General features: G+C 44.1%; 1 protein-coding gene across 1 annotated transcript in view; it reads left to right on the forward strand.

The window, feature by feature from the left end:
- GRM3 (glutamate metabotropic receptor 3) overlaps positions 1 to 19,084 on the forward strand; it is a 154,584-nt gene extending 135,500 nt beyond the window's left edge. Inside the window, exons 5-6 of the mRNA XM_019543654.1 lie at positions 4,824 to 4,998; positions 18,541 to 19,084. Of these exons, the coding sequence (XP_019399199.1) occupies positions 4,824 to 4,998; positions 18,541 to 18,614 (249 nt within the window). The 3' untranslated portion in view covers positions 18,615 to 19,084. The remainder of the gene's footprint in view (positions 1 to 4,823; positions 4,999 to 18,540) is intronic.
- The last annotated feature ends 1,744 nt before the right edge of the window (positions 19,085 to 20,828 follow it).

Genomic DNA, 20,828 nt, shown 5'->3' on the forward strand with positions numbered 1-20,828 from the left:
CCTTGGGGACTCTTGCCTTGCCCACAGATTGTGCCAGGGCTGGGGCAGGGGTGGGCTCCCTTAAGTGCCTTGGTCTGCTGGCTTTGCAAGGGCCGCTCAGCGGGCCGGCAGTGGCAGTAGTCCCCCCATCCCCCAGCGGCCTTAGTTTAAAGCCCGGTGGAGCAGGTCAGCCAGCCTGGCTGAGAAGAGCCTCCTCCCCAGGGGAAAGAGGTGGAGGCCACCTTCCATATTGAAGAACTAAACACCCTACAAGGACAGATAACAAAAATGGCATGGCAAGATCCACAGAGTGACACTAAAAGAGCTAAATGTATTTAGTCTAGACAAGAGAAACCCCAGAAAGACAGGATAACAGCCTATAAATAAATTCAAAGTAACAAAAGGGAAAGTAATTATTCAATCTCAGGAGACGTTTGGACAAGGAGCGATGGCCTGAAACTAAGGGGACAAAAGTTTAAGCAAGGCACTGGGGAACAGTGCCTCACACTAAAAGCAGCAAGCAGTGAGATAGCTCCAAGGGTCATCCCTGCAGATTTTCTCATTAGTAGGGATGCTAAATGATATATGCCTGAAAACAGCAGGATTAGCTAAGAGGTGCTTTTTCCACCACCCCAACTTCATTACGTATGACTGGGATTTTTTTACAGAGAAGCCTAAGGGGTTTAGGCACATGTTGAATGCAGAGACATAGCTGGGCAGTTTTGCACCCTGAGCAGTGGTGGCACACAGGGCAGCAGTAGGAGGCAGGCCAGCAGCGGTGCCAGTAGGCAGGCAACAATGACAGCTGCTATTTTTGTGCCCCCCACCCCAAGTTGGTGCCTAGGGTTATTACCCTGCCTGTGTCCCCCTTAATTATGCTACTGATTGAATCTAAGTGGGTTAGAGGGCTGGATTTTCAAAAGCACTTAGTGTGATAAGAACACAACTCCCATTGACTCACGTGTAAGAAAGGATTTGTTTTCTAAGTCCTGTTGGTGCTTTTTGAACCCCCTCCCCCTGTCCATGCCAATGAATTTTAAGATTTTTTAATATATCCCAGCCTAAGCTTACAGGTTCAAGTCCAATGTCTATTGCAAGCCTAGGTGACGCAATGGCCTAGCTCGGTGTCTGTACCCAATATACATGAGGGAGTGATGAGACCTCCATCTATCTTCCATTCCCCCAATTGATAACCAGGGACCTGGGCACAGCACTGGGCACACCCTTCAGCACAAGTCCTGAGCATGTCCCTGTATCCCCGTCAGCTTCCCTGAAGCAGACTAACATTTTCAATATAAATGTATCTTCTAATCTGCTGATTCATGAATAGATTAGAAAATTATTGATTCATTATCTTTGAATGAACTGAAGAAACGTACTCTCCTTGTTCCATTCTGCTGTAAAATAATAGTGGTGAAGTTATTCTTAGGACTGGAGCTGCTCACTGAAAAACAGGTATCAAAAACTTCTGATGAAACATGCTGAAGGTAATGAAAAAATGGTTAGCACTATATTTGAATGCTGTTTAGGAGTCTTGAAAGCTGGTGGGGGAGAAGGGAGTCCTACTGGGGAGACATTTACAGAAGATGGCAATAAGTACATTTTAAAAATTGAAAAAAGTAAAACAAATGGATGAATAATGGGAGTCTCATTGGTGGAAACAAACCTTCCACTAACTAAGGCTGCATCTACTCTTAAATTTTTTTCCAGCAACCTCTGTCTGGTGAAGAATCATTGGTACTGGCAGAAGAGTTGTAAATCACTAGTTTAAATCAGTCTTTCAAGTGTAATAAGTTATACCAATAAAACAGTTTCCCCCACAGCTACTGCACCAACAATAGGTTTTTAGCTGGCATAGTTATGCTTGCTGAGTATGTGACTTCCATACTTATGCCATCACAACTTATGGGAAGGCTGGGGGTGGGGGGACAAAACAAAACAATGAACTATTTCATAGCATTGATTTTTCATACAGTGGTGCTTTACATTGATTTCAGTGAGCAGTTTTGTTTCAAAAATCAATGGCACAGTATGGCCAGGTGTTATTTAATAATCACTGACAAATTTGCACTATTTGCAGCAGTTGAAGTCTATAGTGTGTTCAGACAAAAATACACGTTAGTTTTATAGCCTCAACTGGTAGAGAGACAGGCACGTAAAGAAAGTCCTGAATCTTCCAGCTTCTACGAAACTAATCTTTTCCTACTATGACAAGACATAGACATAGACAAGATAGTTGATCTGGTTTCCATTACATACAGAATGATCCAGAGACTCACTGATTTTTTTTAATGGGATCTTTCTTGACTTCAATGAGCTCAGCATCATGCCCAAAGAGCAAGAGGAAAGACATGAGAATAGACTTATAGGAAGAGTTTGTGTTCACTCTGTGGCCATTTAAGTTCTTCACTGGTCCCTTACAGTGGCACCTTAGCAAAGCTTGCAATGTGCTTCTTTTGAAGGGGGCTGTTATTAATTATATGACTGCAGTAATGATATGACCCATTAACATTGTGCCAGGTGCTCTGTGAATGTATACAATGACAAAGTCCATTCTCCACACTAGTTTTTGTTTTACAAAACTTATTTCTGACAATGGAGCCTCGAGACATGTTCCCACACAAGAGAGTTAATCTCCGGGGACTGGTTGAATGGAATTGAATGCAGAACTGCCCAGAGACGTGCAATAATTTAGATTAAGTAGCAGATTTTAAGACAGTTTAATGAAACATCTTAACTTGAAGAACCTGCTCAGAAGTGTAGAGGCTAAATTGAAACTGGGGCAGCAAACTGGCAGGGAGAGAGCGGTGGGGGGGAGGGCGGGGAGAGAGACAGAGAGAGAGGGAACATAAGGAATATAGGGACCTCCTGGGCAACTGAGACTGCAAATGCAGAGCACTGGGCTGCTGCATAATAAACATTTATCTGAAGGGTCAACATGAGCATCCACTCCAGTCCTTGTCCTGCGGCACTGCCCCAAGAAACCTTACAGTGTACCACAAAAAGACAGTAGGAGAAACAAGGCCCCCATCAATAACTTGTCAACTGTATTGGCAGGGAAATTGTTAGGTAAAATATGCTCAGATGGTACTAGGAAATGAACCACGTCCAGGCTACAAAGGGAGGCAAAATAAACTCCAGCAGCCCTTGCTTATCTGCCTTGGGGAGAAAAGCTCTTACTGGACCCAAATCTGGCAATCAGTTTAACCCCAAATACATGAACATTAAGGGGCCTGGATAAGACACCTGAGAAGTTTCTCTGTTCCATTAAGTCCAGCTCACCTTAGCCAATCTCTTACCTCTAGCCATGGCCAATGTCCAGCCCATGAGCAAAAGGAGAAAAAAATCAAAACCAGAAGCCAAATAATGTATTCAAGGAGCTAGAGGGGAGGATTTTCTGCCTGAAACCAACACAAGGTATAGAGTGTGAGACTGCCCATATATGCAAGCAACCCACACAGTAACCAAGAGTCCTTTCTGCCCCTTCAACAGGATGCTGATTAGTCTAAGTACCATATTGCACGTTCTGCTCCAAGAACATCCCAATCCTGTCATACGACCCCCTTCTAGAAACTTAACAAGTTCCACCTTAAAGCAATTCAAGTTCTTCACCCCTCTACTTTGTGCAGGACACCATTCCAGGAGGGAGAGAAAGTGCAAGTCCACCAAAGCTGCACCAAGAAGTGCAAGGGCAGTTACCCCCAGAAAATTCCAACCTCCCGTCTCCCAAATTGACCTGTATGAAAAAGCTTTATGGTAACTCAGTTTTACTGGAGTCAAAAGACTCTTTCAAGGATACGAAGAGTTGCTAGTCAGGGTTCCTTTCCTGAACAGAGGCCTTAAGCTGAACTGGTTCTCTGTGTGGCACATCCATCTCTCAGGGCCAACTCTGGACCCCCACTGTGCACAGCATATCCCTTGCCCCCTATGGCTCCTAGGCTCCACAGAAGACTGCTTCTTCTTGCAGGAAACATTTTTTTCCTTGTACCCAGATCTGAAGTGATACAGTGAAGTAGGCCTGCCTTTCTATGTGCACTAGAAGGGGGACCCTCTGGACCTTAGTTATAGTCATTGTGAATCACAAACGTATCCATCAAAGACAAGATGGGTCTGGAAGCAAAGGATTTTTGTGGGTGATATCCTTTATTGGACCAAGTGCATGGTTGAGATAAAGTTATGCAGGCTTTCAAATTCAAGGCATTCTTCATCAGGTCTGAGCTGATGAAGAACATGTTGCATTCAAAAGCTTATCAGCTCAGACCTGATGAAGAATGCCTTACATTTGAAAGCTGTATAACTTTACCCAATCATGCACCTGGTTCAATAAAGGATATACTCCAACACTACCAATACCATTCAGTAGATCACTCAGGACAGCCCCTGCCAATATAAGTCTTAAATTCATTTCCTACTGTGGTATCATGTCTATCCTGGTATTTTGCATTTCAGGTTCTCCCTGCTGTTCAGATGAGAAGACGTTTTTGTTCCTACTGACTTAGAGAAGCAAGTTGCATCACAATCTGCAGAAACAAACAGTGCCAGGCACAACAGGGCATGCTGCTGTCCAATATCCCAACATGCAGCAGGCACTGGTCACAGGGAATCTTCTCAAAGAGTAGGTTTTGGAGTCAGCTCATTATCCTTAAGCCATAGTCATAGCTAAACCTTCTGAAGAGCTGGCTGTGAATTTGGAAACAAGAAATCTATAGAAATCAAAACCAAAGAGCCATAAAGTTGTGACTTCCAAAGTGAGCACCTCATTCACAATCTGGTTAGCAAGGCACTCTAGCTCATTGCCACACATCTGATAACTCAACTCTTGCTTTATGATGACTCTCTTCTAGGTGCAGACCACAACCATGTGCATCTCTGTGAGCCTGAGTGGCTTTGTTGTGCTAGGATGCTTGTTTGCACCAAAGGTACACATCATCCTCTTCCAGCCACAGAAGAACGTGGTCACGCACAGACTCCATCTCAACCGGTTCAGCGTTAGTGGGACTGGCACCACTTACTCCCAGTGTAAGTAAAGAGCCTGTCATCTAAGCACTGCATGCCTAATGCTGTACTGATGCTCAAGGAGAGTGAAACATGCATGCTCTGAATCTAATCTCAAGTCTCAAGGGCTGAATGCAACCTAGGAAAGGCCTGTCCTTTTCATCTCAGTTAAAACATCATAGGATTGTCTTTGTGCCCTACGGAAACATTGTTCCTCTCAAGTCTGGTGAGAACAAAAGAAACCTGTTCATATCCCATGGCATTTTGATCAGAGAAGCATGGGTGACCTGAACTGAAGCTCATTGAAGTTATTGGAAAGGCTATCACTAACTTCACTGGGCTTTGAATCAAAGCCATATTGCATGATGTCCACAGAACCACAGTCCTCTGTTACTCTCATAAGAATGGGGGTGGGGAAGATTGCCCTGGAGTATTCCTGTCAAAATGCCATGATGGCAGGATGTGGTCCTCCAGGCAGCACAATCTCAGTGGATGTTATTGCCTGGGTTACAAGACAAGGCTTTGAGTCATAAACAACTTCAGAGAATATCTGTCATGCATGTAAGTGACAGTGAAAACTGCCTGGATGTGTCTAATATGAGCTGTACCCTACAAAAGCCCCACGACCTAGGTTATCAATCAATGCATTAGTGCAAAAACAGCTCCTCTGTTTTGCACCCCCCCACACACACACCCATCCCCCCACCCAATCTTATTCCTAGACAGATTGTCACTTTTGTTCCTCGTTTGGGGTTGTTGTTGGTTAGGAAAATGGGTCACCTTGATTTTATTTTTTTTCCTGTCAAACTAAAATAGTCAGAGAAGTGAGCAAATGACACTTTGTTCACAGGGGTAAGCAGACAGCATGTCTCATTGGGAAAACTAATTATACAAGCATAACACAAGAAGAGACAGGGATGGAGAAATGGATGAGGATGGAAATGGAGGACAGCTTGCAGGGAAGGTGCATACTCAGACACTGGAATATGATCTGAATAATGAAGAGTGATTAGGTATGCCTCTATTTTGAGGTACTGAGCTAGAAACAGGGGCCTGGTACAATATTCACCAGGCACGTCTGCACTGGACACTTTATGGAACAGTAAAGCAAATAACTGTGTAGTAAGCATCACCGTCTACACCGTCTACACATGCAGACCCTTACTGTGCAGTCATTTTCTCTACTCAGCAGCAAATGGAAGTAGCAAATTATCTGCCAAGTAATTACTGCACAGTAAGGCATGTGTAGGCATATTTGATCTGGAGCAAATTTGCTCCCAGTCAGCTGGGCAACAGGGGTGGGAGATTGCTCCCTGCCCTTGGGGTGGGCTCCACCACCAGAACCTGAGTGGGGACAAGTCTCCCTGCCTCTGCTCTGCAATTGTGGAGCTGGGGGCTGGGAGCAATTTCTCTGCCCTCATTCCATGATCACAATTACAGAGCAGATGCAGGGAGCTCCCTGCATGGGGAGAGTTCCCCACCCAGCCTGGAGCTGGCTGGGATGTGTTTCTGACTGGGACAGTTTCCAGTCAGCCCTGGGCGGCACAGGGAAGTCTGCAAGTGCAGCCTAGAGCTGACTGGGGACTGTCCCAGTTCAGATAGTCCCCAGTCAGCTCTGGACTGCATGTGCAGACTTCCCTGCACAGCCCAGGGCTAGCTGATAGGGCTGTGAAAAGCTTCAGATCATGATTTGGATTTGGAGATGATTTGGAGACCAAATCTATTAATCCAAATCAAATTGCTAGAAGCTTTAGGCTTTCTGAATCAACTCAGAAAAGATTCGGAAAAGATTTGGCAGTAGGGTATAATGGGGGATCAATGAAATAGCTATAACTTTGTTGCCTGTTGGATGATTCAGGTGAAACTTGCAGAGATGGTAGCCCCTGCTGAGAGCATAATGTGTACCAAGCTTCAAGGTGATAGGTGCAGGGGGTTCTGGGAAACTTCCCCTCAAATTCCTAAAAGCAAAACTCATGTTACGTGTGTGTATTAAGCCATGGGGGGAGGGGGCGTGAAAACTGTAGGAGTGGTAGCTCTTGCTGAGGCCACAAAGCCTGCCAAGTTTCAAGGAGATAGGTGCAAGGGGTTCTGGGAAGTTGTCCCCCAAATTCTTGAAAGCAAAACTCATGTCACATGTGTGTTAAGCCACAGCAGGGTCAGAACTGCAGGGATGCTAGCCCCTGGTAAGGCCACAAAGCCTGCCAAGTTTCAAGGAGATAGGTGTAGGGGATTGGGGGAAATTGCACCTCAAGCTGTGGACAAGCAAAACTCATGACATGGGTGACACTGTGTGTGTTAAGGCACGGCAGGGTGAAAGCTGCAGGCCTGATAGCCCCTGCTGAGGCCACAAAGCCTGCCAGCTGTCAAGGAGATAGGTGCAGGGGTTCTGGGTTTTGGGGCCCTGCACCTCTAGCTGTTGACAGGCAAAATGCATGTCATGGGTGCTTGTGCAACTGTCTGCCTTGGGGCACTGCAGTGGGGGCGGAAACTACTATAGACCTGGCTGCTAAGCTACTGTGTTACCAATCAGTCATGCTTCACTCAGGGTCCAACTCAATACACAGTAGCTAGTGAGTAGCTACTAGATAGAGTTAACAAGCAAGGATTAACACCTACAATACCACAGATTAAGGAGGAGAAAGAATCAATACAGACAACTGCTCCAAGACAGAGACAGTCAGCTGCACAAGCAGTCATGTCACGAGTTTTGCCTGTCACCAGCTAGGGGTGCAGGGCGCCAGAACCCCCCCTGCACCGATCTCCTTGTCAGCTGGCAGGCTTTGTGGCTACAGCAGGGCTTAGCAGCCAGGCCTGCAGTAGTTTCCCCTGACTGTGCCCCAAGACAGACACAGTCACATAAGCATCCATGACACAAGTTTTGTCTGTCAGCAGCTACAGGTGCAGGACCCCAGAACCCCCCTGGACCAATCTCCTCGACAGCTGGAAGGCTTCATGGCCTCATCAGGGGCCAGCATCCCTGCAACTTTCACCCTGCTTCACCTTAGCACACACAGTGTCACCCATGTCACGAGTTTTGCTTGTCCGCAGCTTGAGGTACAGTTTCCCCCAAACCACTGCACCTATATCCTTGAAACTTAGCAGACTTTATGGCCTCTGTAGGGACTACCATCCCTGCAGTTTTGACCCTGCTGTGACTTAACACACACACAACATGAGTTTTGCTTTCAATAATTTAGGGTGCAGTTACCCCCAAACCCCTGCACATATCTCCTTGAACCTTGGTAGACTTCATGCTCTCAGCAGAGGCTACTAATCCTGAAAGTTTCATCTGAATAAGACAAAAAACAACAAATTTATAGATATTTCATTGATTCCCCATTACACCCTATGGCCGACTCTCCGAATCAACTCTGAAGCTTCAGAGCCGATTCAGCTGAATTGAAGCAAAAAACCAATTCGGGGTTCTGAATTGAATTGCTGAGATCTGAATGAGCCAAATCCAAACCCGAATCGAATACTTTCCTACTTGCACAGGCCTACTAGCTGGGTGCTCGCCCAGTCAGAGGCAAGTCCCAGCCCCGCATCATCTTCCCAGCCCCATGCCCCTATCAAGTGATTGAGGCACAGGGCTTAGAAAGAGCTGCAGGGGAGGGGCAGTTCCCAACCCCCTGTCCCAATCTGCCAGTGGAGCAGCTAACACTTCTCACTGCTAGCTGCCCCACCAGTGGATCAGGGCAGGGAGCTGGGACTTCCTCCCCTCCACAGAGCTCTTTCCAAGCCCCCTGCCTCCAGATGGGGAGCTGGGGCTAGGAGCTCCCTGCTGCCAGGGCAGGGGGACATTGTCCCTGCCAGGTCTCCACCACTAGAGCCCTGCAGCAAGCAGCAGGCAGCTCCTGGGGACAGGGACAAAGCTCCCAGTCCCAGTCAGGAGACAGCTGTCTCCTCCCCAGCTGCTCCCTACTAGCTCCTGGGCTAGCACCCAGGGGTAGCCTAGAGCTCCCCCTGGCTACTGCAGGAGGCCAGTGCAAGACAGGAGGGGGTTGGAGCAGATTACTGCCAGGAGCAGCAAATCTGCTCCCAAATGGGTACATGTATAGATAGATGCCTTCCCAGGGTGGGTTTACTCCAAGTAAATTACTCTGGAGTAAGCTCATCCAGCAATGTTTATCCATGTAGGCACAGCTATAACATCTGTAAATGAGATGCCTTTAAGGTGTCTCTACTTAGATCCCCCAAATTTTAGCAAACAAATAACTGATCCCCCCCAGACTTAGCCTTAAATAGGTCGTATGAACTTAATTTTCTGAAGTGCTTAGCAGTCACTAATGAGGCCAGATTTTCCTTGGACCCATGTACTCTCAGGGTAAACACGTGGACCGCATGAACACGGACAGCTCTTTGAAAATCATAAAAATCATAGAAAATTAGGTTTGAAAGAGACCTCAGGAGGCCTAGCCCAACCCCCTGCTCAAAGCAGGACCATCCCCAACTATATAAGAATAATAGGAAACTAGGGTTGGAAGTGAATCTGGCCACTTACCGAGATACCTGTATATGAGAGCTGCTGCATGCTCATGTGTGCTTCTATGTGGGCTCATCTACATGTGTGCTGGACTGTGCAGTTGTTACTGTGCAGTCCAGATCCTGCACAGGCCTTTTCCCAAGCTATTGCACAGTAGCAACCCGCTTTTCATGTAGACGTGCCCTGTATGTAGAGTGTAAGACGGTCTTTGCAGTTTTTACATCAAACTGTGGAAATGAGATGGTAAAAAATGGTTTCCATTCAAAGAGATATTTCTGCCAGGACTTCATCCTATATTATTCTTTGTTAGGAAAGAGTGGATAAAATAGCTGTGCAAAAAAACCAAAAACCAAGCAGCAGCAAATGTGTGGGTCTGGCATTTTGATGAAGATTGCCATCTCTCTTCCTTACTGCATCTTTTTCTATTATTGTATTAGCCTGAAAAAGTGTATCCTGTGCTTTTGTGCAGTCTACAATCATATGAAAAACACACAGCCTAAAATCATCATAACAAAGATAAATGCAAAGACAAAGCAAAGCAGTCAGCCCTGCCAGTTCTTGCTCCTCTATGGTTTATAAAAGTGGCCTCCAAATACATCCTTTCCTATGATGAACTGAAACATCCCTATTTTGATGGGTCTTGGCATGATTTTGGGAAGACCTAGAAAGTGGTTAAGAACAGACACATTATATATAATCCAGTGCCCGTTAAATATAGTGGGAAAAGCCCCATGGACCTCAGCGGCCACAAAAGAAAGGCCATAATATCTTAGCCAAAAGCACAGTTCTGCCTTCTCTCAACTGGAGAGAGGTAGCTCAGAGAAAAGCAAGGACTCATTATTTCAGTATCAATAACTAGTTTAAAAACATTATTTTTAAACAGATGCCATTGAGAAATCTTTATACATTCTAAAGGTACATTTTAAAGGACCAACCGTTTTTAAGTGTTTTTGATGAGTGGATTTATTCTTAGATGGTTTTGTAAATTGTGCAACAGCCATTCATAAAACACCAAGTGGCTGTCATCTAACCTGATCTCAGCCAATTGTTATCATCTTGTTTATGCCTGGTGTAGCTATGCTTCAATCCATGGCCAATAAATCATTGAGAATATTTTCTCGCTGGCAGCACGCAAGCCAGAGGACACCAAGAAAAAATCAATAACCCCACACCATCTCTTAAAACAGACATAAAATGTTCCTCCATCAGTTCTGAGGTGACAGCTTGTTTTTCTTTTGGTCCCGATGCTTCTTTGCATTTATCACAAACTGGTTAATGCACATCTGACCAATATAATGCCTCTAACTGCATGCTTTCTTTTCAGCATAGCCACCTAAAACCCCATTACGTAGCAAAAGTTCTTGCACACTATTAGGTGCTGTCTAAGCCTTAAATGAATATGTGGGGAACTAGGGTTTTCAAGGGTAACCTCTTGGAACTTAAGCTGGCTGCTCCAGAAAATTGTTCTAATCATCAGAGCCCTGTTTATAATATTCGTTATAGGCATACACATAATGCAAGCATCCATTTAAATGTGCATGTGCATATACATATGTGTACTTTTCCATACACACAACATATTGTAGCAATTATGTTACACTTGTATAAATTGACTTCAAATTTTCATGTTCAATTTGAGGAAAAACAGCATTTTCCCTGAATACAAGGAGATAATTACAGCTAAAGACTTCCGTCCAAAACCCAATGGGAGAGCCAAATAAACAAGAAAAAGCAGTAGTATAACTAAGAGGTGACAAGCAGGGCACCTGCACCGGGCATCCAGTTAGGGAATCGGGGCACAGAGATTACACCCATTGCCCCTGCCAGCTCAGTACTGCCACCACTAGCAGCAACCTGGCCACGGCCATTGCCCCTTCCACCAGTGACATCCAGCATGCAGAACTGTCCAGCCGGGGCCTCTGAGAAAAAGACATAAAAAAAATTAAATGACTAAAAATACTTCCATCAAAATTGCACTTAAAAAATTCCAAATTTGTATTTTTATTGCAAAAACCAAAAAAAACCTAAGTATGAAGTCAGGACTGTAGGGAGCCCAATTATGTCAACTCCACATGTAAGTCAAGTGATTTTTGTGGTTCTTTTGGAGGTAAGAGGTAGATTTAGAACAAAATCAGAACAACATAGCATAAAAAGACACATTTAGACCAATTTCTATATTATGTATGTAATACATATATAGTCATATTACCTATGTGCATGTACAAAGAGAGAGGGGTTGATATAACTGTACCTTTACATGCTATGCTGCTCCAAGTGTACCTTTTTCCTGAAAGATAAATACGTTTTCTTCTTTTAAATGATCTGATTCTGTAGTTCAAGGATTCTACCACTGTGACTTATATACACTTTTGTAATGGTCCAATGGACCATGAAAATGGGTAGAGTGCCACGTGGAAGGTAAAGGATTTCCAGGTGAATGATTCACAAGAAAATCTTGTCTTTACAAAGTGGCCTGCAAAAATTGAGTATCAAGTGTTAGTGTTGTTTGGCTGCTATGTGGGGAAAATTGTTTGAAAGTAACTAAACTCTGATGCTTACAACAGTTAAAGCTTGGGCAGCAGGCAGTCAAGCAGATTCTCCCACTAACAAAGGAGAAGACATAAATGAGAAAGGTAGATATTAAAAGGGGGCTGAACAATTAGCATTTAAGGTGCTGCATAAACTTTGCACTGCACAAACCCCCCACTTTGATAGTCTCACAGCTTTTTTGTTTGCTCTCCATCATTTTGCCAGCATTTTCCAAAGGTCTGACCAAACCATGAATGACTGGTGCCTTCCACGACTGGGGGGGCACCATAGCATTGAGCAGGGACCACCTGCAGACACCACTGACCATGTCAGTGGTGATGGGGGGTGGGCTGTGAGTGGCAACTGCCCGCAGAAGCTGGCAGCAGCTTCAATGGCAGCCAAATTCAGGAGGGGCACGTGCCCCCCCCCCCACACACACACATTGCCTATGAACCAAACCTTACTTAGGAGTTATGGTAGCAGCACATGCCCAAGAAGGCTGTGATCAGATTGCTTGGGTCATCATCACCTGGCTTTCCACAATACATACCTGAAGTTGGATATGAACTGGTCAAAGCGAGCTGACAGGGTCCACTCAGACCCCACAGTCTATTAAAACGGCACTAAGTGAAATGTACTGGTAGTACAGGAAGACAGAAGAGGAGGACAGGAAAGAAATGACAGACCTCATCTGGTGGACAAGGGTCTGGCATAGACTTTTTCAGGAGCAGACTCTCTGAGGAGGGCAGTGGGTGAGGGTACGGGTATGAAAATGGGTGTGCAAATACACAGATATGCAGGGAAAACTGTGTAATGGGTTTTTCATGTGTTTTGAGCTGCCAAGTGAACCACATGGGCCACTTGACAGAGTATTGGAGGTGGAGTTATTTATATTTATTTACATATACATATATATATCCATATCATATACATATTATATATCTATATATATAAAAATTAATATTTTTACACACAAAAAAATTGCCCGGGTCATCACCACAGTGAGAATGCCACAGCACTGACCTCAGCGTGGGGTATGCAAAGCTCATCAGGAATGCTGGCACTTAGGTAGTTTAAGCTGAAGACTGTACCACTGCATCTGCATTGCAAATGTTACCCAGGCTAGAGAGGTGATGCAGAGAGACCCTTAATGACTCAGACAGCAAGGGACAGAGCAACCTTCTGCCTTCAGATCAAAGATAAGAGGATAGCAGCAACCACTGAAGTTCGATGCTGGGCAAGGTAGAGCGCCCTGGCCCGCACAATATGATTGTTTCCAAGGGCACCAATTCAGCACAGCTAAGAAACTGTCTAACAGAGGTTAAAATCACCTCCACTGTACCTTTTGCTAGATGTGGGAGCAGCCATCTCCCCTGGCATTCCTCAAAGCCATAGTTCAGCTCTTAATCTTACCTCTCAAATTGCTATAACCGGAAAGATTTCTCTGCTGTGGAGCTCAATAAATATTTATCCCCTGTATTCTAATGGCCTATAAAAACAAACAAAAATGGTAAGGGAAACATCTCTGCTGTGTTAAAAAAAAATTGATCCATGGCATGAAGTCTGTAGGCCATAAGAAGCCAATGGTTCCTAGGGTCTGCTAGATAACTTCAATCTTTGGCAACTTTTGGAAAATCCCAGCAGAAGTCCATGGCCTTAAAATGCTTAAACAAATCCCTACTAGTTTTCAGTGGCCTTTTCAATCATGCAGTTAAAGGGCTCTAAGAAAAAGAGCTATGCACAGATGTACACCCAGGTCAGGAGCAAAATGTGGGAAGACAATGACATAGGCCAGACTTTTGGGGTGTCATATTTTCCCCACATACCATACACCCCACAAATAAGACATTTTAAGAAATTCTTCTAAGAATTCTTCCTTATTTTTTGGAAGGCAGAATGTAGAAGAGGAAAAAATATTTTTCCAGACATAGAGCAAGTCCTCCAGGAAACAGTGTGTCCAGTAAGTGCAGCCATTAGTGAAGTGTAGGCGGTGCACATGGGTTCACGTGCACGCCCTGAGCATGGCAATGCACCCCTTGCGAAAAGGCACCGCCTGTGGGTGGTCACTGCTTGCCACTGCCCCCCACCCCGCCACTGACACCATCAGTGGCATCTGCAGGAGGTCCGCAATTGCCACTGGCTGCTGCCGATGCTACTGATGTTGTCTGTGGGTGGTCACCAACCAGTGGTCAGTGCTTGCCCCCCCCCACCGACAGCACTGCAGCTGCGTGCAGCAGCTCCCCGCTTGCCTTCATCACCACCAGTCCCCCCCAGCCTCTGGGGGCATATGGCATAAACAAGTGCAGCTTCCCAGAAAACAGGCTACATAAAGCAGTAGTGTTGGGGAAAAATTTTGCCTTTTTAAACCAAATCTTGAAGCTCGCCTAAACAACTGCTTCTCTTCAGATTTCTCCCTGAAAGGTAAGGTGGATCTTGGCCCTGTCTGTATCCGTCACCAGTTTAATTAAAAATCACAAAGAGGAAGGCTTGTGGTACATGAATGAAACGGTTTATTAAAGAAACACAAAACAGCCACTACTTTGTTAGTAATATACATATAAAAAACAACAGTAACAGCAGTAACAGTTACCACTAAGTATAAATTCTATAAATCCTATAACTAGGACAAAGGGACTGCAATCACGAGAGATATTTATTGGACCACCGCTGTCGTCGGCTCTGTCTGCCTCTTCAGACCCAGTGCCAGGGCTTACCTCACCCTATTACTGGTCACTGGTCTTTTACAAGGGTATATGACAGAAAGATCACCCACGAAGGCATCCCTTCCCAAGGTGTGGGGGGATACACACCAGCTACTCAGTGAGGCCGCTACCAAAGCCTTATGCACCTGACAGGAAACATGTCAGGGAGCCACGCTCTGAGTGAGTGTAGTGGTGTGCTGCGGAGCGGTCTCTGACCGCCCCAGGGACCCTTGCTCCTCACAGAGGACCCAGATTCTGCGGAGAACTATACCGGGGCAGGCAATAATTTTGGGCAGAGGGCTGCTTACTGAGTTTTGGCAAGCCATCGAGGGCTACATGACAGGCAGGCAGGGGCAGATAAATATTAATTTTCTAAATTTTGTAGGGGCCCCACGGGCCAGATAGAATGGCCTGGCAGGCCTCATCCAGCCCCCGGGCCGCGTTTTGCCCACCCCTGATCTATACCCACTCACACAAGCTATCGCTCTCTCTCGGTCTCCTCAATCACTTTCTCTCCATCAGTCCTTACAGGCCCTCTCACAAGCGTACCCTCACCAACACACAGAGCACCAGCCACACGCACGCCAAGCCCCACTCACTCCCTCACTCCGTTTCTGTCCATCAAAACCCTTCATAGGAGTAGTGCACCCCGCGTGCCAGGGCTCTGCACACGCCACGTGGGCGTGCACGCAGCACGCTATTCATTATATCTAAGGGTGTCATGTGGAAAATTACCAAGCTTAGGACCAGCACCATGTCATTTGTCCTACTTAGTCTCACCTGTGAATGACCTTACTAACTCGAACTGTCCTGGTCCCATAACATGAGCCAGCCACGAGCATCATAACTTGCTCTCAACAGTAGGAACGTCCTCGTGTGGCAGCAACAAGGCTAGCCCCAGACCCTTGCAAGGAAAGCAGCAAGACTGCAAACTTTCTTAGTGGAAAAAGTACTTTATAGACATTCCCGTAGACCAGGGGTGGTCTAAATGTGGTACACGGGCTGGATGTGGCCTGCCAGGCCATTTTATCCAGCCTGCTGGGCCCTTAAAAAATTTAGAAAGTTAATATTTATCTGCCCCTGGCTGCCTGTCATACAGCTCTTGATGCCTTGCCAAAACTCAGTAAGCGGCCCTCCCCCCGAAACAATTTTCTGCCCCTGCCCTAGATACCGTAGGCCTCGCTCACCCTCAGCCAGCTTGGTGGCTCTTCAGCCAAAAGTTATTGCCTTGCCAGCAGCTGCAACAGGATTATCACAGAGCAAGAAAGCAGCAGCAGTCATTTTGGGAGCCACTTTGGCACAGCGTCTGCTTCTTTCCTCCCTTGCTTCTGTTCCAGCAAAGGAGGGGGAAAAAACCCCAACTTCCCTGCTTAGGACACAATTTTGGAGAGCTGATTTTAGAAGAGGGTTCCTATGGTAAGCAAGTATACATGGTGCCTTGTGGGGAGAAGGTATCAGGAAAAAAATAAAGGAGCAATATTTATATTTGGCACATGCACAGCTCTTTTCATAGCTGTTAACCTTTCAGCTTCAAATCATGCCAGCAATGCAGATGAATGACAATCCTTATACAGATTGGGACCAGAGTAAATGAGATACATCCCACAGTTTTAGGACGGGCATCTGCATCTTAGAAGAGATTATGGGCCAGGTTTTCTGAGGCACCCACCTCCCTTTAGTCACCTAAATAAATCAGCTGGGTTTTTCGCTGATATTTACATCCAGTCTGTCTCCTTGATATAGGTATCTAAGTCAGAGCTGAGCTTTCCCATTTCCGCTCTGGTTCTTAGCTCCCAGGTCTATATGACTTCTGTCAGTTTATATGTACAGAGAGCCACCTACAGACTGCCCTCGGCTCTTTGGTCCCCAGCTTTCATTCCTGTCTGCTAGAAGCTCGAGGATTACACAAATTGCCCTAAAAGCCCTACACAAATTGATGTCCCCTAGCTGACCCAGGCCACATTTTGCATCGTGTAAGCAGAAGCCATTTATGTCTACAGTTCTATTGTAGAGAATGAGTTAAATGAGAAAACAGACCAGACAAGATAGCAAAGAAACACCGCGTGGAAATGTGACGTGCCCAAACAACAAATTATGGATGACCCAACTGAATGAGTGGGTCACAGAGAAAGAGTAAAGAAAACAGGAGTTGTGGAAAATACAGGTAAAATAATGCAATGTTGCAAGATCCCAGTTGCCCACTGCTATATGAACTAATGAGGCTTCTAGCTCAGGGTTGAAGAACAGCACTTCTGTTCATCCTATTTCTGCTTCTGAGGTAGGTGTCTAACTGACAGGTAGCAATGCCTAGCTTTTATGAACTAGCCTAGGAGAGCAAAAACCCAAACGGTCAGTGTGGCAGATGCAAGTCCAAATTCCTTCTTTTTCATGAGTCAGAGCACTTGAGTCCTCTGTTTTTCAGGATCACACCCAACCACTAAGCTATTCCAGGAGCAAATGTTCACAATCTGTCCCACTGCAATAGTGTATTCTGCTTTCTGTGCAATAGTGAAATATTCAGTAGACCAAAGTCAGGGAACAAGAACATCTCTATAGCCTGGTGAGGGCAAAGAAGGGGACACATGTGGGTTGCTGGCCTTGCTCTAATTTGCAAAAAGTTATGACCATCCTGAAACTTTTTTTTTCAAGCAAATAAATTACTCGTAAGGGAAAAAAATCACCCGGCTTTATTTCTGAGGCTTAGGTTATTCAAATCACTGACCTCTCTTTCCCTTCATTTGGTAGACTGCATAATGGGACTGTGGAAAGACTTATTAGCTGCATAAAAAAAATCTGGAGTGAAAATAAGTTTCAGTATCTTTATCAAAATGGTCTCAGTCTCAAAGTGCAGCTATCCCTGCTTTTGGAAGACTCATCATGCCTTTGTCAGAAATGTAAATTGTTTGTTGCACTGGGGATTGATTTTACTTAGTCAATGCTTGCTGCATTTTTTTCTTTTAAACATTTTTTTCTTTTAAACATTTTGATCAAGGCATCCAGTTTCTTTGGGTCACTGTAAATGTTAACCTAATGTACCTTTGATAATGTACCATTGTCTGATTTTGAATAGAGATGTCAATGAAGTCTCTTCATTCTTGATGCTCCAACAGAGACAGACAAAACTGTTGGTTAAAATTATACCTCCCTAGGCTTTATCAGGATAACATTATGTCCTATTGCTGTAATACAGAAGTATTTAAGGAGAAGTTCTGCCACGTTGACTCATACTGAGCAGCCTCAACCTCCACTGAAGTCAATGGAACTGTATATTTATTGACTAACATATAATTTAACATTAAAGGTATTGCAATTTGGCCTTTGGGTGTGGGTACTCATTAATTCCCATCCTAGACTCCTAGGAGTGAAGGGGTCAAGGCCAGAATATTATTAAAGGGTACTAAATGTGCTGGTAAATTTATACGGTTGTTAAAATAAAAGACTTGCTTTGCTCTTTTGAGCATATATAGAAAATAAATCACTTCCTTTAAATTGAAATGTAGATGAAAACACATTTGATGCAAAAGTGGACCCTCGTAATTCTCAACTGAATAATGAAAGGCAAGTAAATGGATAATTCCCATGAGGTGCTGAACATTCACCACTCTTGCTGATATCATTGAGCCTGGAAAATATTTAGCATCTCATAGGATCAGGCCTTGTTTAGAAATGGTGAAAAACCCAAAAACCTTGATTCTTACTTACAATACGGCCACATTATATTATTCTAACTAAATTACAGTTACCATACTTTGCATTGCCAGAAAGGCATAAAGCAATATCCGCCATTTATAAGAATCATGTCCTCAAAGCCATTTTCCTTGGTAGCTAATGACTCTTCTTTCTCTCTTCCAGCATCGGCTAGTATGTACGTGCCCACGGTCTGCAATGGAAGGGAAGTCCTAGATTCCACCACTTCATCTCTGTGATTGTGACTTGCGGTTCAGTTCCTGAGTTTTTAGACTGTTAGGCAAAATTTGCACATGTTGTGCACTCCAGAAACAAAATAAAAAACAAAACTAGTACCTTTTTTTAGAAACAGTATAATAAATTATTTTTGAGGACTGTACAGTATATAGTGATGTTCTAGAACTTTTTAGACTGATTTTAGCACCTCTGTTATTAACAGTTCTGGGGGACATGTACATAGCCATGGTTTACCGTGCGCATAGTTCTGCAGTGTTGACTCAGCAGTCAAGGGAGTGATTTGTTGCAAGCACAGTCGCAGTGTTAGGTGACTTTCTTTCCTATGAAATTTTTTGTAGTTCCTTGTTGTAATTAACCTCAACTGCATTTCTATGTTGTATATTACAGTTACATTCTGTGTAACGGATTGTTTTCTCAGCACAAAACAGCAGTATTAATGTAAAGATGCCAATAATAAAATCATAAAAGATTTTTCAGCATTGTTGCACTTTTTGTTTTTCCCCTCTCAGGTCATTATAATTCATTAGAGGGGACTAGATCCTCTTTCTTTCTGTTTCCACCAATTAGTAAATTAAATCCTGCTGCTCATTGTGGTTCTAGGGTTTAGCAGTCTCCAAATGTTTGGCCACAATTTGGCCGGTAGTATTGGCAACAACATCCCAAGGTGGTTTGGCCAAGTCAAGGGCAGGTTAGCTTCAAAAAACTAGGTGAAAGCAGATGTAAGCCTGGAAGTCTGCTCTGCTAGTCCCTCAGCTGGTGTTGACTGACACTTATCCAGGAGTCTTGACTTTGATCAGAAGGAAAATACATATTGCTAAAAAATTTCAAATGAAAATATTTTCCCCATTGAAAAATGGCCTTTCTTCAAAACTGAAAATGTTCAGGTTTTGTTTTCTGTTTGTTTGGTTTTTTTATTGGGGGGGTGGGATATTCATGAAATTGGGAAATTCGTGAAAATGGCTTCTATTCCATCCAGGAGCACAAAACAACCCCAGATGCTCCTTTTGCCTGGAAAAGGGTGTTTGTACCCTAAAGCTTGCAAAGAAAAATTTTCCAACTATTTTAGTTGGTCTAAGAAAAGAGGTCAGATTTAGCCAAAGAATTTTGTCTGCACTGTGTCCTTAGACCAACACAGCTACATGGCTACCCCTGAAATTTTCTGTGACTGTCTACCTCAAGTTTCTCTGAAATTTGACTCAAAGCTGTTATCAAAATGACCATAACATTTTTTTAATGTTAAATCATACATTAAGCTGTGTTTGATATACTAAAGCATTCATATATTTTGCTAGAGTCTAAAAACATGGGAAGGTTATATTAGGTAGATAAAAAGATAGAGACTCCTGATAAATAAGATTATATCTGTGTTAGGCCTGCTTTGTATTAACATGGTGACATAAAGCTAGCATGATCTCTCCATTAAATTGCTTTGCATCACTAGAACAGAATCAAACAGTTAGAAGATACTAAGGAATCTGGACCATAAAACATAGTCACAAAAAGGACAATCCTGAAGAAATGTCCTAGCATCTCAGTAGCAATGCCTGTGACCAAACCATACAGATTTAGAGTGGAAATCTACTGCAGTTGTAGGCAATTGCAAATCACCTTTAAAATAATGTGACTTTTATAATCACATCCTAAGAGGAAACAATCTCCTGTCTTACCTTCGATCAAGTCCAATAAGTCTTTCAAGAAACAAACACACCTCTAATTAATGTTTTGGTGTATATTTACCTAAGGGCTTGTTCTCATCGATCCTGCACCCATTGAAGTCAATAAGCAAAATTTCCATTGACTTCAAGGAAGTGGCTGTGACTCTTAAAAGGCTTGGATGAAAGACGCATACAATTTAAAATACAACGGGAGAATAAATTATCTGGGATCTGATTCTTCTTTACACCCAGGCCCTTCTATTCACTCACAGTCTATAGCTCCTTGGGGCTGGATTGACAAAGGAAGTCAGGTCTAACGGCCACTTCACATGCCAAAGCCCAGCATTTAAGTGCTCAAAAGCCCCACTCAGCTGCTACCATCCCAGGAACTGCCTATGGCACTTAAGTTTCCACCAATTAAGGTGGCCTGCCTTACTTTCTGCTTCTGGGCACATACAAAAATCACCAAAGTCCCTATCTGTTCTATATCTAAATCCCTGCAGGACTTGTACATGAAGTTTTCCTCTACTTCTATTGCTTAAGAGGCTCAATTCAATAGAT

Source organism: Crocodylus porosus, unplaced genomic scaffold (assembly GCF_001723895.1).
Source record: "Crocodylus porosus isolate Cpor-Errol unplaced genomic scaffold, CroPor_comp1, whole genome shotgun sequence".
In the NCBI taxonomy this organism is placed as follows: Eukaryota; Metazoa; Chordata; order Crocodylia; family Crocodylidae; genus Crocodylus; species Crocodylus porosus.